At 40.5% G+C, this 18628-nt stretch overlaps 1 protein-coding gene across 1 annotated transcript in view; it reads right to left on the bottom strand.

Annotated features, from left to right (window-relative positions):
• Nucleotides 1-742: 742 nt before the first annotated feature.
• The window catches only part of SDC2 (syndecan 2), a 56836-nt gene continuing 38950 nt past the window's right edge, over nt 743-18628 (bottom strand). Inside the window, exons 2-5 of the mRNA XM_082045102.1 lie at nt 11144-11255; nt 4136-4269; nt 3215-3350; nt 743-1948 (exon numbers count right to left, since the gene is read on the bottom strand). Of these exons, the coding sequence (XP_081901228.1) occupies nt 1785-1948; nt 3215-3350; nt 4136-4269; nt 11144-11255 (546 nt within the window). The 3' untranslated portion in view covers nt 743-1784. The remainder of the gene's footprint in view (nt 1949-3214; nt 3351-4135; nt 4270-11143; nt 11256-18628) is intronic.

Raw genomic sequence — 18628 nt, forward strand, 5'->3', positions numbered from 1 at the left:
TGATCACTGAACTTGGGACAGCAACAAATACAAGTTACGCAACTCTTATCTGAAGAGCTACCAGATCTTATTTACAATACATTGCCATTTCTGAGAAGCAGTTCAGCTTGACATCCTGAACACCTATATTTTGAAAATCCCAAAAATGAAAAATGAGGAGGTTAACAGAGCAGAAGACGAAGCCATTTGTCTGTTACAAAGCATAATATAAGGAGGCAGACTATCATCTTCTCCACTTGCCCCTCTATCCAACACCTATCTGTGGTCTAAGCAACAGAGCCTTTTCTCTTCTACTTGGAATATGTCTTTCTTCTCTTACGAAGATATTCCACTTCTCTCAACTCTTCTGCTGGAGTCCGAGCAGAATAAATCAAAATCCTCCAAAAGACCGTGGAAAAACCAAACCAGAACAACAAATCAAAAACCAATATACACAATAAATGAAACCGGGTACTCCTTTGAATTTTACAGTGTGGAAAACAACATTTGCAGGACGAACAGGTCTGTGTCAATACTGCCATTAAATATAATGCAAAGGTCGAATGACTCAACTCATACACCAGATGCAAGGCTTAAACATTCCCACTTTTCTCAGCAATAAATCTGGTCCAAGGATCAGCCTGATCAGCCGCCTTTTTTTTTTGGTCTGGATTTTTAAGCTCTACTAGATGTACTCTGTGACATTAAAACATAAGCAAGTAGACATAAAATGAAAAGCGTACAAAAGTATATCACAATGGAATTCTCAGTATTAGGCCACATGATTTATTCAGTAGTGTTTATGTTCCCAAATTACAATTATGTCTATCCATGTAAGACTACAAAAGTTACCATTAGAATTGTCTGTGCTTATAAAATACCAACATTTTCTTTTACTGTTATATACTCATTAACACCAGTCTGCGACGAGTTACATATAATCATAGGCACTTCAAAGGCTTTAAAAGACGTTTACAACTTAAATGAATTTTCAAAGAACAAAAATTTAAACCCCTACTTGTACCTTCAAATTGCAAATAATTAACAAATACAGTGGCCATAGAAATCTGCAGAAACTTCTCAAAATACTGTTAGAGTCTTTGGGTTTGCTTAGGTTTGTCAGTAGCTTACTCCAAATCTTCCTTACAGGAGATTTGTTTAGTAAGAATATGACTACACAGTTTGTAGTAATAATCCAATTTTACACATTAATTTGCTGTTACAAATCTCACTGAAGCTACAGGTATGCTGAGAAACAATGCAAAGTGTAAAATTGATATTCTGACACTTGAATTTATACAAAGTGGAGGTTAAAGTTTACATAGCTGAAAAATTACATTTACACTAGAAGTTACTGTCATCTGAATTATCTGAAGACAAATTGCACCATGACAACTACAAAAAGGCATTTGTTGGAAACAGATAAATTAATGAAATAAAAACTAAATTGTAAGATCAATCTGAGACATGCCAACAAAAATTAAACAGCTTTCATTGAACCATAGGATAAACAATAATTTTCATTATTTTATATTTATGCATAAAGTTTTAAAAATGATTCCGTGAACATCAATGGTTTTATAAAATAATGCTTTGCCACTGTTATTCACAGAACACTGCAAATGTTAAGTTTTAATTTTACATTTTTAAAGGAATACATGAAAAGTTTTAAATACAATGGGATTTTATCATAAAGGTGCCGTAATGGCTCTTTAATGAAAAAAAAAAAATCTTCATTATTCTATGCAAAAGCTTTATTTAAAAAAGTTCAGTGATCTCATAAATAGAGACACTAAATAGGAATTTTATGCATAAAACTCCTTAGTAGGTGCCTTTTGATAGGCAGCACAGGATGGTTTACGTTCACCAAGGTCGTAACTGCCTTCATCCTTCTTTCTCATGCGATATACCAGCAGCAGGATAAGGAAGATTGCGAAAAGAAAACCGATAACTCCGCCAGCAATAACAGCTGTAATCAAAGAAACAGATATTCACAACATGCCAGAATAAGACGTTTAGCACCATGTTTCTTTTACATCTCACACAATGAGTTTGCCATTACTTTCAAATTACAGAAAAGGGCTCCTATTATGCAAATGTCTTGATTACTAGTATCCTGAAATGTATTCTCAGAAAGTCTGTTTATGTTCATGAAGTTAATCATTTAAAAGCACGTTGTACCTCTAAGTCAGTGATCCAACAACCCAGTTTTTAAAAAGCTATTAATTTTTTTCCAAAGCCTCAATTAAGAAAGCCACCCATACTGCCGGAGCATAAAGTTGTCTTCAGTTATAATAATAACACTTGTTTCTTTCAAACTCATTTTTCAACAGTTAACATTTTCAGCTTTAAAAGAGCTATTTTGTTACACTAGCTAAGAAATGGATTTTGCCTTTTTTTCCATCAGCTTTCACTCTGACTCTAGATTGAAATGAATTTCCTGTTAATGAGTACCAGGGGAACATTTCATGGAGCTGTAGGGACAGAGTCATTACATTCATCGCGCGCTTGCGAGTGTGTAGAAAGTATCAACTTCAACCAGACTTCCAGAGCAAACCCACATACTTCCACTGATGTGTATATTAAGGCTATTTCCCATTTTGGTGCTCAGAGAAATATGTGGTCCAAAACTGGGAGCCATGAAGGCCAAACAACACTCCCTCCAAGGACGTGGGGGAAAAGCATACTTGTAAACACTGTTTTTTTGCCAAAAAACCCTCATGTGTATGAAAGCCATGTGAAAACACTGGTGGCCAGCCTGTGCCTCCCTGGGTTATGCATGGAAACAGGCCTTCTATATCCTAAGGACAGCGCTCATCCATCCCTCTCCATCCAGCCATCCAACCACCCCTGCCGTGAGCTCCTTCTGCACAGTGTCCATCTGCACCAGATGGACCAGACAGCGATGTGCTCTCAGGAGTGAGGGTGAGAAATACATTTCTGCACCGTGAGCACCAATCCCAATTGTGACTCATTTCTGAGCTGTGGAAGCTCCAGATATTCAGCAGGTAGTATTCAACTTGCAGGCATCAAATCAATTAGCAAGACTTCACTATTACATAACTCCAGAAGATGCCCATCTCATTCTCATCAAATCAACTGTTGGCTACCCCCATGAATGTGTTTAAGGATCTATCAAGAAAACACAAACATTGAGTTTGCATTATTTGATATGGATGCTTTCTGTTTTCTGTGCTATTTCTGGCAAGTTGGATGTTGGTAAATAACGCCTCACCTGCCAGAACTTCTGTTCTCTGGAAGAGATTTTCTGAATGTTTCTCGGTGAATACATCGGTGTCATCCCCTGGCTCATCGCTCTTTTTCTTGGCATCTGTCTCAGGCCTTTCCTCTTTATCAATTTCTTCAGGTGACTGTGGCACAAAACAGAAAACAGAGCATTGCTTACAGACAGGGAGCACCAAGTCAGCACAATCACTGCCCGTCATGGGCAGCCATGAAGCTGTGGCTCCACGCACAGACTCCACAATACCCGCAAACACAACACATGGGAAGCTCTTTGGCCACAGAAAGCTGTGCTAGATGTTGTAACTTTTGGCATCATGATGTTGGAATGAAAAACACTATCCACAAGTTTAAAACCCTCAAAAGTATATTTAGCAAATGGCTGTTAAATATTGACTGTGTTTATAAGAATAATAGCATCTGCATGAAATAACAATTCTGAAATTAACACATCAGGTATGTCATATTCAGAATGCCTTTGAGGGTAACTTAGACAACATTACCCATGGTGGTAGAAGGAAATACTGAAATACTAAATGGAACCTGTCAAGTGTTCCAAGTATAGCCAAACCACACAACATTCTCCTTTGAGAAGGTAAGTTTCATGTAGAATTTTTGAATACTTTTTTGAGAGATGTAAAAAAGGTACAGCTCAGTCTCAAAGTTATAATGAGAAACTGTCTTGTGTATCACTCTTTTTTGCATCTCTCTTTTCTTCCATGTGAAATGCAGATGTCCCTATGCAGACTTTCTAGCAGGAATAAATCCTGGCAGCCCTCTTCATTTAACAGGCTGCAGTAGCATTAAGTTTGTGAGGGTTTTTTAATCCATATGAACCGAACAAAGTTAATATCAAGCCATCAATGGGGAACAGCTGAACCGTTTTAAATGGTGCTGCTCTCCAGTCACACACCTTTGTTTGTGCAGGCACCTTGGTCTGCGTTTTCACTGTGGTGGTCTCAGCCCTAGATGCATCACTAGTTGTTGGTAACTTTGGAAGTATTCTGGATGTTGTTATCACTGCACTATCCTCATCTTCTTCAGCACCTGGAGACAAAAAAGTTGACATTTCATTAAACTGTGAAATTCTTCCAGAACAATTACATTTTTCATGATAACACCAAGGCAGGGGTGCTTGCACAGCTCATCCTAGGCAAAGGGCCTAGATGACAATGCCTGCTAAGATAAAGAAGCAAATGCAAACCATGTGCCCCAACTGTCAAGGTGATATTCACCCTAAGTGATCCCATGAAAGAGGAAGAAGAGACCATTGGCCAGATTAAGCAGTAACCAGGAAATTACCACCATATTTCTGAAACAGAGGAACCAGCCTGAAAAGAAGTATGAAAGAAGCATAAACGCTTGTAATGTGGGGAGAAACCCTGGAGTGTCAGCAGCAGCCATCAGGGCTGGTGTGACCCTGTTTGATGTGGCCCCATGGCACTGAGGGCTCTGCTGGGGCTTGGCGGTGCCACCTCCCACCCTGAGGGTGCCCCGGCAGCCACCTCCAGCTCTCCCACAGCCATCACAGGGACACCCCTGGAACCTGCACCCTGGAGTGCAGGGTCACCTCCTGGGGGTGGCAGAAGGTGGTGGGGCCACAGGATCACACAGGGCTGGGGACACCTGTGTCTCTCACGGTGGGGGTGTATGGGCAGCTGAGGGGAGCTTGTACACCCCAGGGCCTGTGAGACAGGGGGGCTGTGTGTGCACAAATCTGTGTGTGTGTGTGTGGCACATGTTGGGATCCGTTACAGAGGGGCAGCTGGAAATTTGTAGTTGCAAGTTACCATTTTTTAAGTGGCTGGTATTGTGGTCATCTATTGTATTGCTGATGCTAAGCCCAAAAGTACAGTTTAATGACTGCCAGTCAATTGCACATCATGAATAAATCAATCAGTAAACATCTTTATCCTGACTTGACTTAACCACATGAACTGAACAGTTTTTCCCTGTAGCACACGGCTTCAACAACAAAATCTCTCCTCTACAGCAAATCTATTAAACATTCAGATATAAAAAACCAAGTAGTTTCTGTCTACAGTAAGATTGCCATTATATTATGTTTCAGTCACTAGAAATTCACATACTTTTAAACTTCACATAATTCAGCAGCCTTTTTATTTTGAAATAAAGAGTAAGAGGAGAGAAAACTCCCTAAAGATGACCTTAAATTCAATTTCCTCCACATTCAAAGCCCGGCTGGAGTATGAAGGCTCCTTTAGAATAAGATAATGGACATGTCTAATAAATATCCTTTAGAGATACTGCAAGGAAGAAGACACAGACAAGAGACTAAACCATTGCAAAGCCTGAAAGAAGAAAAGATCGACCTATTCTTGGAGCACTCCTTAGGAATCTCAATGTGTTCTACTCATTACAGACACTGGTTACCCAAGTAACTATTGGGTAATAAATCCAGCAAATGTGCATAAGAGTAATTCCTAACAAATAAAAACATATCCTCTTTCAACAGAATAGTGTGACTCATTCATTCCAAACTGACTTTTTATCTTATTTTTGTAGGGAAAGAAAAAAGGCTGAAAATAAGAGCATAATAACAAAGTTTTGAATTCATGATCAAGAATTATATACATTTGGCATTGAAAGGACGGGCATTAACAAAACAACAACTAAAATAGCTTCTGTACTGTAGAAAAGAAAATTTGGAATACTTTTTTAAAAAGTACTACATTAAAGCTACCAGCACAGAATAATATTGGAAAAGCCTTCAGAGATACCAAAATTACAGTGCAACATCCAGGATAAAGACCTCACAACAAGAACCAGGTATTTTCCTGAAATGCTGCTCAAAGATCAAAAAACACAACATCCTGCTTCAAAACGGAGGTAAGGAAAGGCATCCAACAGGAAGAAATTTTCTGGCTTTGCCTCAAGAGTTTTCTTTGAGAAGTATGGGCCCAATGGATAGCTCAGCCTGCTTTACCTTCCAAAGTTCCTCCAAATTAAAGAAGACTCTCACAGTCAAGGAAATTAAAATCAATGATCAGATTAGAGATCTGATAAAACATGCTTTGAGAGTACAGAATTTTACTTTCTTCTTTTTATGAAATTATAAGCCCCATTTAATTGTAACTGCTCCTCCAGATCCTTAAATGCCACCTTCGCTCCAGGCAATAGCTGTGTCTGTCAGATAAAATGGTGTAACAGGTCTGAATCTCTCTGGCTACGGAGGATGCAGATCTCCAGTCTCCCAACAAAAAGGTGACTAATCTAGCTCCTGGACTAGTCATTAGATTTGCATCAAAGGTCCCCAACTCCTCTTCTGTACGATCTCAGTGGAATCCTGACAATCCCAAAAACATCGGGGCACCTATAGTTTAGACCTGACTCAAGTACTGGCTCAAGCACATCCCCATGGTTCCTGCTTTCTAATTAGACTTATTTAGAGAGGTCTCTGCTTGGCATGGAGTTGGTCTAAACAAGGGGAGGGCATTTCCTTTGCTAAACTGAAAGTAGAATTACCAGTAAATAGGACTGAGGGATCAAAAAAACCTCTCCAATGCTCTGCAGAATATTGTAAGAGCATTTTACATAGTATGATGTTCCCTGAGAGGGAAAAAAAAAAAAAAGAGAGAACCACTCTCCTTGCTGTATCCAAATAGGATTGGAAAGGAAAAAGCCTACAGACTACCATGAGCAAAACTTCCAACTAGGTTGCTAAGATGAATCCTGTGAAATGGTTGGAGCTTACTTCTTCCTCTTAAAAAAATCACTGTCTCTTTAGATGATTTCTGGATTTGGTCAGCTTGGGTGATGGTGCTGGGTACTAACTGCCGCGAGTCCCTCTACAAACGGATACTACCCTCTTAGAGAGGGCACCGCAAAAACCCTGTAGTAATTAAACCCATATCCATCTCTGTGGTAAAGAGTTGAGAGCTCTCGACCATCACATATCCATTGCAGCCTCTTCAGAATGCCCAACTGCTGTCTTAATAGTGGTCAAAATAGCTCTAAATTGTGCTGTAGTATTGGAAATATCTAATATAGCCCTCAACGATGTGTCTATTAGCTGTCCCTTGTATGACAGGAAAGCAAACGCTCTTTCACATTCCTGGTGCTTGAGGAAACTTGTCAAGAAATCAAGACTCTGCCAGCTTAAATCACTGTATGCTACAAAAAGCCTACAGTAGTTAGCACTCCTACTTGCAAAGCAGCCAATGAATAACCCTTCCTACCAAACAAATCCAACCATTTCCCCCTATCTTTTGGCATCAGGTTCATCTGCTGTTGCACATCACACTCTGGGAGTACTACCACCACAAGCAAACTTGTCATAAGGTGAGCACACACATATCCACCATCTCTTTCACACCTTTCATCTCTATCATCAAGGTGGCACATACCAGAATGACACATTTTTAGCTGGCTTATCTCAACCCCCTTGCAAAGCCTCCAACACAACGCTTAATCAACACAGCATTAGGCAACCAGAGATGACACTGTAAACATAACACTAGTGCCCTATCAGGGAACTGCAGCTGAAATAAATAGGGACAGCGCAAGGATGTTGTGTCTTTGGCAATCCTCACCTGAGGAGGGAACAAACAAACAAAGAAAAGCAAGACACAAACATCAAAAAGAACAAACAACAAAACTTGAAGAAAGTAAAAGGAAGAGTCTTAACTGAACTGATGTATACTGAAGATTCTGTCCAGTACAAGAAAAACACACTTTCAAACACTATCATTAGGTTTTTGTGTTAAAGGACCTGGAGAACAAGACAGATAATGTCATAAAGCATGTTTGGGGCTGGTGTAGCAGGTGGACAGAAGAAGCTCTTGCTCCAAGCCAAGCTGAAAGGCACAGATGAATGGGACCTTAGGAAGTAGAAAAATGAATAGTTGCCGTGTTTCCTGCCCCACCAGAGGGGAATCACACTAGGAGAGGGGGTGTCACCCCATCTGGAGTGCCTGTCAGGCACATTGCCACTGGGGCCTGGAGAAGCCTCCATCGGCCATGGCGCCTGCACCAGCTCCTGTTCAGCACCTAGGAGCATGCCCATGCCTCCCCCAAAACCATGGTCACCCAGCCCTGCTACCACCTGTCACCCAGCCCCACACCACACTGCCACTGGGGTTCTAAACTGCCCTTGGGCCCTGGAGCGGAACTTCAGCTTCCCGTTAGATCTGCTCTTGTGTTTCTTGGAGGAGCTCCAATCCCACCATCATAACTTTCTTACAAGAACAGTCCTAAGACACAATGTCAGTCTAGACCTAGTTCATCCCGAGCTCACATTCTCAACTCAAGCTGCTATTGACTGAGAAATATTAGACGGGGGGGAAGAGAAGAAGGGGAAGGAAAATCTGCCTCAGATTCTGATATATATTGCATGGAATTATCTACCAGGACTAACTTAAGGCACAAGAATTAGACAGTTTTCCAAAGAACATGTAGATAAATCTAACAGAGATGGTGGCTTTCCTTAACATAAGGGTAGTCATGCTGCTTAGCAGGTCCACTTCCTTTACTCCTCAGAGATGGAGACTGCAAGAAGGAAACAATGGACTAATGAATTCACTATGGACTTTCTGATGTTGATACAAGACAATCAGGAAGCAGGCATGGCCCCTTCAGAAACTCTTGACCAAATGATTTGGACTGAACACTTGGGCAGACAAACATCAGTAGCTGAATGCACATGAAGAATAAAGAGGCTGTGAAAGGAAAGTAAAAAAACCCAACACCGTCACCTTTTTTTCTCCTTAGAAAAAGCCTTCAGCCAATTTCTAGTTTGAAATGTGTCATGCTTACAGTGACACTTGTCCATGTTAATGCTGCTTGCAGACCTGCAAGGGCATTAATGGTGGTGCTGACAATTCCTGTTTATCTCCATAGGCCTGGTGGCAGCTAACAATTTTCATACCAAGGAAAGAAGTCAGCATGTTGTCATCTTGGATCTATTTGCTTGGAATGGAATCACATAGCAAGAAAACCACTCTTGAGTGGGAAGGCTCTTCCTGCTAGGAACACTACATCACTGCATATCAAGTAAAGAGAGACATATTCAACATAATGTGAGGAAAATTGATCATGGGTACCTTTGCAGGAGATTTTCTACTTCATAAAGTGGAGACAGCAGTAAGTACAGGAGTAGAAAGGGAGAGGGCATGCTAATTTGCTTCTCTGTTGAGTTTTTTTTTAAAGCGAATAAAACTGGCCTCACGGATTGCTTAGAAGTTTATTTGAATTTAGACTACTTCTTGCTCCAAAGAATTAGATTTTGGTACTGTCACATGAACTCTATGGAGGGGCATCCAGATAGTGTCAGTCTACGTAAGATTTTTCCTGCTTTCTTGTAGGAAAGAGAAATTGCCAGAGGTAGCATCAGCACGTGTTATGTACTTCAACTTCCACTCATGGCTCAAGGCTGAGCACAGGCAAAGAGACAGAGGAACGCCAAGGTGTTACTGTTGGCAAAGTCTAGAGGTACTTTCTGTCCTGGCTGCACCTTTACCATGGGGATGGGTTAATAAAATCTGAAGTCAGTTCTTCTACAGTCCTTCTCACTTCAAAAGCAGGGCTGTATTTTGAATCATCCATACTAGAAACAGCCAAACTCCAGAGAGAGACGAAATAAAAACCAAAACAGATCATTCTCCATACTGCTATTTTTTGTCAACCCATCTCCTGTTCTGAAGTTACAAAGTCAACAGCATCTGAAGACATGACAGAATGGGATGGTGACTGAAAGCGCACAGTTTTCTCAAACATCAGACTTTTTCTTAGTCCTAGAAACTGGATGAAATTACAGACTTTTTTTTTTTTCCCAAACGAAATGTTAAATTTCCCCTCAGTCTACAGCAAGGATGTTCAGTTAAGCCTCTGATCACATTGGAACATTAAACTGTCCCTGTGGAGGACTCCCAAAATGCAGGGTATTACCCAGGTGCCAATCACTGATGGGCCTGGATTTACCTAGCAGCACAATCAGACCTCTGTAGACTTCATTTTAACATATCTTTGAAGCTCCATAAAGAAAGAAAAACCAAAAAATAATCTGAAAAAATGACAGCTGTGGCTTACAAGATAACAAAGACAAGGCTCGCCCTTTAAAAATACACAAGTACATATAAACATCAAAAGACAGATGACAAGAAGTGCAATAACAAACAAATAAGTAGCACATTTGGAAAATAAATGGGATTTCCACAACAGCTCAGCAAATGCTCACAACAATAAGGAAGTTTCTCTTCCAGAACTACCATAAAATCCTGCACTTAACTTTTAAAGGCTGGAACTTCCCAGCCAGTCTAAAAGACTCACCACAAAGAGCTTTTCTAAAAGAAATTATTAATGAGGTTTCATTGACAGTTTTTGACAAATGATGAGCTCACTACCTGCCTCTAATGACTGTTTAAGTCTGAAAACTCAGTATGCTGTGTTTATGAATTTCTTTATTCACTATATGGTTGTAATTACATCAGAGAAAACCATCATGCTTTTGGCAGTATATAGACTTTCAAATTTTAAAAAAACAACAGCAAAAAAGAAGTGAACACCATGTTTACATGAACCTGAATGCATGTAAGAGAAAACAAGTTTGCTGCTGCTGTGTTTTCTTACAGACTACTAAATTAGCATTATGCTATGGGAGAACTAAGTCTTCTCTAATCCTTATTTGTGAACTCCAGAGAGATCTACACAGAAACCAGAGGGACAGCAGAGAGAAAATAACACAGTGAAATGATGCAACTAAGGAGTAAGGGGAAAGAGCAAAAAGTTAATATTTAAAACTCAGCCCACAGGGATGCTCACTGCTCTGTAAATAGAGAGCCAAGTCCTCATGGTACTCACTGAAAGTATCATCTCCAGCTTATAAAGGAAAACTGCACAGCTTTTCCTCAAATAATTGCATTAGTTCTTACACTTTAAAATCAATTGTGACATGTTGTCTCACCTGAACCTGACCCAGAAGAATAATCATCATCATCAATTGGATAGACGCCTGATGCTTCTTCAACAGAGCTGTTGTCAAGGTATAAATCTTTATCAGAGGTCAAATCTGCTCTCTGGAAAACAGATAAGAAGGAATGGTTAAAAATATAACAGTTCTCTAGCGTAGCAGCTTCTTAATCTTCGCTCCTATTTCCAAAGCTGATGATGGCACACTGAAGAGCTTATCCCTTCAGTTTATACAACACATTCATCTAACTTGTTAAAGAAATTTGTAAAAATTACAACATAAAAAACATCTGAGGCTACACAACGAAAACTAAGAAATCACCCAATCTTTAGGAAACAATCCCCCTTCAAATCACACTTCATCTCATTAAATGCATGAATGAATAAATATTATAGGATTTGCTATATACTCTGCAGAGCTTCTGTAACAAGAAAGAAGCAAATCCAAGGATTGAAGTCCTCTGTCAAGATCTCAAATACACAAATCTATAGGCTGTCACATGAAGTCTGTCATTTGGTTACAAATGGGAAGCAACAAGAGCACATATCAAAAACCATCTCGGAGATATATTGAGCCAAACCTCATGAAACCTTTTACAAGTTAGAATGAACAACTGGCGCTACAGAATACAAACGTTTCCGAGACAGTGCTGTCGATTAAGGATTATGACATTTCCAGACAGATTAGGTAACTCATCTCCTAAACTGTGGTCAGGCAAGATGCTTTGATTCCAAAATGAACGTGTATCTCCTAAAATACAGGCTAAAAAGTTGGCTTCTTGTGACTTTCACTACATTTTTATGTTTGCAAGTATTTACCCACTAAAGAGAGATCCTGCTCAAATGTGCTGATAATAGAACAAGGTATCAGTCATGGTTTTAGACTGACAATCCAGGCTTTGGGAGACTAGACATGACCTTCCCCCACAGCAACTTGCACTTTCTCAACAGAGCACACACTTTCTTACAGGCGCGCTGGAGCTCTGATGACTGAGCAGGTACCTGCTGCTATTAACTACTGTTACTTTTACCAGCATTTCTGTGAACATCCATTTGCTATGACTTGTTGAAAAAAAGTAGGACAGTTGCAAATGGAGTTTCAAGTCAAAAAGCAATACAATACCAAATTGAGTCTTTTCTTTATCTCATATATTCACCTAAACCTGCTACTCTGAGTCCCAAGGGTTTCCACCTTACTTTTTACTGCTCGACACTGATTGCCCATTTTATTCCATCCAACATTCACTGCAGCTTTCCTAAAGACATGCCAAACTGTGAAATGGGCAATTCCTGTATGCAAAGACCTACATCTGACTTTCTGAGGTAAATTTTTTCCTGCAGATCTAAAGAATAATGTTGAAGACATTTGTGATTTTTTAAGAGGCTTTTGACAATGGATTCCTGTTCCAACCTTATAAGCTTCTTTGCAGCAGAAGACTGCTCTTCAGTTTGATCTAAAATTTAAAAAAGTATTCTTCATGGAAAGCAGAAAGGCTATCCTTATTACTACAGTTTTTTGGAGAAAAAGACCTTTGTGCTGGGGGTACCTGAAACTTTCCTGAACAGCTCTGAACTAAAACAATGTTATCCTGTTTTTCTTCTAAAGAGGAAAAGAGAAACAACATGATACTTGGTCAAAGTGTACTCTTGCTATGGTAGCTTTTACCTGTGGGATATGTGGGGAAAAAAATGCCCTGTTTTTAAGACAGGCTTACAAAAGGCCTGCTCTCAGCTGCTGCTGCTAGTTCACACGGTCTGCCCGGAACTGGCTGCAGGCCAAAGCAGAAATTCAAGATGATGACTGGTCACCAGCAAATGACTTAATTCCTTTAAAAGATGTCTCCAAAGGAAGGCCTGAAGTGCCTCAGTAGGTGTATAGGTGGTATTGTAATTAAGACACAGCTGAGACCGTTTCCGTATAGGAAAACAACTCCCTGTCATGGGACAAATATCCTGCTGTTGATCAGGCTACCACAAGGGACCAAGCCACTTCACCCCATTTTACTTTCAGCCACAATCACGGTACAGAACAGGCCCACTCCTCAATATCGGTCAGGAAAAAACATATTTAAAAGGAAATGCAGGTGGCTGACCATGAGTATAGAAAAGGCATACAATACTCAAAAGGTATCAGAGGTAGTAAATATTACCCAAAGCCAAGCTGGGAAAAAAATTTGAAGACCTACTGGGAGAAATTTCCTAACAAAGGAAATTGCCAGTTACATTTGGCAAGAGTGAGAAACAGCTTCAGTTTGCAAATATGAAATGAATGAAAATTAGTGAATGAAAATTAGTCTGCATGAGAACAGAAGCATCACACATCCATGCCCGGAACTTTTATTATAGAATACAAATATGAATTTACCAGTTTATTCCCTGGCCATATCCCATTTCTGTCTACATCATAAGCAAACTCAGTAGAATTCCAAAATCAAACAAAAACTCAAAACAACGCCCCTCCAAAACAAATGACCTCATTTTCTTGCTCTTTCCAGCCTCACAGGAGTCAGAGAAGGCAGAAATTATCCTGACAGTTCTTCTAAATGTTCAGCTTTTGTGGGCAGCTGAGCAGCTGACCCAGCCCAGCCCAAGCTGCAAGCGCCTGGTCAGCCAGGCTCTCCGCCATCATATTCACACCCTTTCTCTCAATGAATTATGGCTTTTTGGCAGCCAAAAGCTTCCATTTCTAGCTATGCTGAGATGTTCTCAAGACTGAAACCAACTGAAAACAGTGGAACAGTAAGGGAAGAAAAGCCTGGGTAGTTTTCAGCAGCAATTTGAGTACCCATAGTATTTTATTCTACGGATGCAAAGGATACAATGTGAAATATTATCTAATATCTAGTATTGTGGATGGCACAACTCCACCAGAACGGGAGAACTATCCCCCACAGTCTTATAGATCCAGTACAATATTTATTCTAGGGAGAAATATTAATATATGGTACAGTGAACCCCAAATGCATTCTGATCAGACATCAAGCTCCATCTGAGGAAGATGCTCTGCAGCCTCTCTGGCCAGAACCCCTTGTTTCAGACCATTTCCAGTATGAATGATTCTTGTCTAGTAGAACTTGGGCAGACACAAGCACCCTCTCAAACCAAAGGCACAAACAAGCATACTCAAGCTTAAGAATCCCAAGGCATTTTCATAAATAAATGCATTGCACTGTCTCCAAACAGACTTTCTTCCTGAACTGGCTAGTAGACTTAAAGTAGGGGCACCCCCTCTATACCCAAGAGCTTGCATCTCTTTTCCCACTTACTCAGAAGCATGTAGCTGCTTCATGCCACTTGGAATGAAAATTGCCTTAAGGTTTCAAATAAAAAGAAAAGCCCAACAGTTAACAAAAAATGTACAGCCATTCAAAATAATTCCATGAAGATTAAGCTTAGGAAAATGAGAGACAGTTAACGAAAATAAACGAATACTTCATGGTGCTTAAGTGAGTATCAAGCACTGAAGCCATGCTTTGCAATTTTATGCTATTCAAAAATAAATTTGATTTAATGTTTGCTCTAGAAACATTTTCTCGTTTGTCAGCTGAGAATCCATGGGGGCCCATGGACTACTTCCAGGGTGTTCACAAAAGATAAGTTGGAAAAACAAGTCTGTTGTCAGTAGCCTGGGACAGAGAAAGGTCTGTACTGGCATTTCAATATGCTTAGGGGGAAAAATAAAAAAGTTTGCAAATTCCAACTCCATATATCTACTTCTAGTTATTATGAAGGCCAGATATTTGAAGGACTATTTCCTATGGCGAGCGATTGAAATGAGGGCCCCAACATCACTTTTATGTAGCAGCCTTATTTTCGGATCTATTAAAACGGCAGGAACACCAGGCACGGATGTCTCTGTTATCAGTCCTCTAATCTGGCCCTGAAGCCATAAAAACCACTCGTTGCCTATTGACAAAGATCGCATTCTTATCTGTCATTGTTATCCCACTTACATTTTTATTCCAAGAATATAACGCTGCAAAATCCTGTGACCTAAATACTTCACATGCTACATGCCAATGATCACCGATTCCTGTCTGGTCATTGACTACACTGGCATAAATCTAAATCTCCTGGATGCAGTGTAGATTAGCACCCATTAAGTACTAAATAAGAGATATTCCCATACCAGATATATGCTGAATTTGAAATGTCAAAGTATTTATTTTACTGAAGCTTGCATTTTAAAATATTTTTAATTTAATAAATTTAGATCCTCCAGGATATAACTAAAAAAACCCTCATTCTGACACTAAATGAGAAGAAACAAAGCAAAAAAGGGTTTTTTTGACACATCATCTCATGAAAGGCATAAATCATTCATAAAAATTACAATGGCAAAAAATTGAAAACAATCTTCAGACAATAGGAGGGTTGAGAAAGTATGGCACACTTCATTAAAAAAAAATAAAATTACAAAGTGCCTTGTCATAGCAATTCCCTTTTCCAGTGCTGCCGTTACAGTCAATCCTCCCATTATGTGGGGGTGATTTAGGAGTAAGACATTAAAGACTTTTATGCCACGTGGATGAAGCCAAGAAAGCTGGTGTGATGAGCAGCGAAGAAGTAATATCTGACGCGGCTGTCGTGGCTGTTTGAAACTCAAACGGAAGAGCATTGAGTAATTGACATATGGAAGGAAACATTTTATTACTTACAGATGCACTCAAATTTCTGTTCTCTGCCTTTTTGGGTATATGTAGGGGACAGAGAATTTGAGGTTTGCAGCTGGGTTATTAATGGTACATTGCTCCCTTTTTCCCCAGATGGAAGTCTTTTAGATGTAACTCATTTAGTATGCACAGAACCAGAGACTAATATTTTTAAAGTGATGTTATATCCCAAATATCTAAGCCAGAAGGCTATGAAAATTTGCAAGCATTACAGCTGTTGATTAAGTGGAGATCTTATAAGTAAGAAGGAGGAAGAAAACAGATTTTCCCCTTCTACTAACAGATAGTGCCTGTTCAGATGGTGAGTCTGAACTCACTGAAGTGATGCATTCCTCATATACACTCAATTTTTTTGAAAGCTAACTACCTGAATGCATTCATCTAAAGCCTGACAGCCATTGCAGAGACTCCCACTGAAGGCAGAAGAAAAGTCAGTTGTGTGAAGGAGAAGCCGTATTTCCCCCTAGGCTTCCTGCAAAAGGAACTATGGTCTGCCACCTAACAGGAGTTAGTTGCAACAGACCTCAGCATTGATGATTACAAAGCCAGCAGGCATCTTGCAATCATTGTTTGCCACTTCTTTGCCTTCCCTCATGACACCCGGAAAGCTATTTCACAGGTGACAATGTCCACTTAAAACCTCATTAACCTTGTCCAGAAATGAGTCATGATTTTAGACAAAAAAAAAACAAAACCAAACCAAACAAACAAGAAACCAAAACAACAACAAAAACCAAAAACAACAAAAAAGCCCCCACAAAACCTCTATAAAGTGCAAAACCTGAAAATGAGATTTACACCTCAAAGCACTAGGTTTTCCCAGAGAAACGTGATAAGCAGAAGAGTATCCACCTTCCATTTCCAGCTGTGTTACTGGTTCCCCAGCACCTGCCACTGTTCATTGACCTCCTTCAGTCTGCGCATCAGAATCACAGAATGGTTGGAGTTGGCAGGGACCTCTGGAGATCATCTAGTCCAACCTACCTGCTAAAGCAGGTTCACCTGCTTTACCATCCCTACACTGCCCACATGTACCCTGTCAAAACCACGTCATTTTGAAGTAGGATTTTATGTCATGAGGCAGATGTCTTGCTTTCCTTTCACCGATATGTCCTACAGCTGGGCACAGAAGGGAAGGAAAGAATTAGTTCCCACCGTTTCCTTTCAAGGTGGTGGTGCTGCTTTTAAGGACTCACAGGCCAAACTCTTCCCAGCAAACCCTACTTGATTGCACTGTGCCAACTGCGGCAGGGCCTTCGGCAGAAGTGGCAGCGGGAGGCACAGTGATGGGCAGTTGTGGGATTTTTTGAGAAATAAGATGCTAATAATTAGGGATGTAATTTATGCACAATGCTCTAAGGACTCCCCATTCTCTTCCTTGGAGAAACCATACTGCCTGCACAATGGTGCTGTTAATGGTGCTGGTACTGGCTGCAGGAAAACTGCCCTACACCATGGTCTGGGTAACTGTGATCACAGCAAAAATATTATTTCCGTAACAACAGGCTCCAGATTGAATTTTGCAAGTTTGAGAGCAAGGGTTTCACACAGAAACTAACATCTGCATTGCTCATTTCCCCTGAATCACTTTGACACTGTTACCATCTCCCAATTTTACCTCAGAACAGCTTAAATCCCTCCAAACGCTCCCCAAAGCGGCTGTCTTTCTGTGCCAGTTCTCCTGCTCCATCCATGTGCCCAATGTGAAAACCAGCCTTGCGATGGGAACTGTCTGGACCAAATTTATGAAAGGCAATGCCTCCCCCACTGCTGGCTTTGGTCAATTAAATAACAAGTTTTGATTGCTGTGACTCATTCTGGAGGGCTCATTTCCAAAGGTATTTTTGAAAATAACATAGAAGACATTTTCTGCCCTTCAGGTAAGGGGTAAGAGGAAATCGGCTTTGTACAGGTGTCCCTTCCAGTGCTGTAAGTCAGGTGTTTGCCTGTGGGGACAGCGCTGGTGCCGGCAGCACCGCGGCAGGCTGAGACCCTGTCTGGTGCAGTACAGAGCTGCTGCTGCCGCTGGAGCGCATGCCAGAAAGATTATTCACGCTCCCTGTACCTCATGTAGACGAACTTCCTGATGCTGCACAAAGCTATAGCTTTAGGCCTCCAATCTCTCACGACAGATAAAGAAAGGGTTTGACCGCTCGTGGCTGCTGAGGAAAAGCGGAGAGCCCAAAATAAACACAAGCACTGCAAACTGCTTCTACTCCTGCTAGCGTTCAACAATAGAGGAGTCTACCAAAAGACCTGATTTACAGAGATTGCCTTTTGTCAGGGCCAAGAGTCAAAATATGCTGGCTTTTAAGATGTGCACAGTCTGTTATGCCAGACTAATTACCAAAACAGAGGCTTATTTGACAGGGACAGCATTAATAAAACTCTTGCTGGTGTCAGACTTTTCAGCAGCCTATGTCATGGCTTGCAAGACTGAAAATACGCCACATCCATGGTGCTCACAGGGAAACGCTCCAAGGCAAAGAGCCCTCCGGGGTAAGGAGACACCAACAAGCCACCACCACGTCAACTACTGTTCACTTGCAGCCACACACCAAAGAAATTACTGTGCTGCAGTTGACAGATTTAAGTTCACAATCTTCATGAAGTCATAGAAACTTGTGTGCCTGTTTTCTAACAGTCATCTGTGCCTTCAGAAATATTCCCTAATGTGTAATTACATGCTGTATGGTACATTATGTGATAACAGAACTTAAAATGATAATGGGAGAACTTGTTCAAGCTTATATGAAAATATTTTTCTTCCCATTATAAAGGCTCACCGATCTGTGTAGTGAGTCTTT

This window comes from Streptopelia decaocto, assembly GCF_964273445.1.
Source record: "Streptopelia decaocto genome assembly, chromosome: 2".
NCBI classification, from domain to species: domain Eukaryota; kingdom Metazoa; phylum Chordata; class Aves; order Columbiformes; family Columbidae; genus Streptopelia; species Streptopelia decaocto.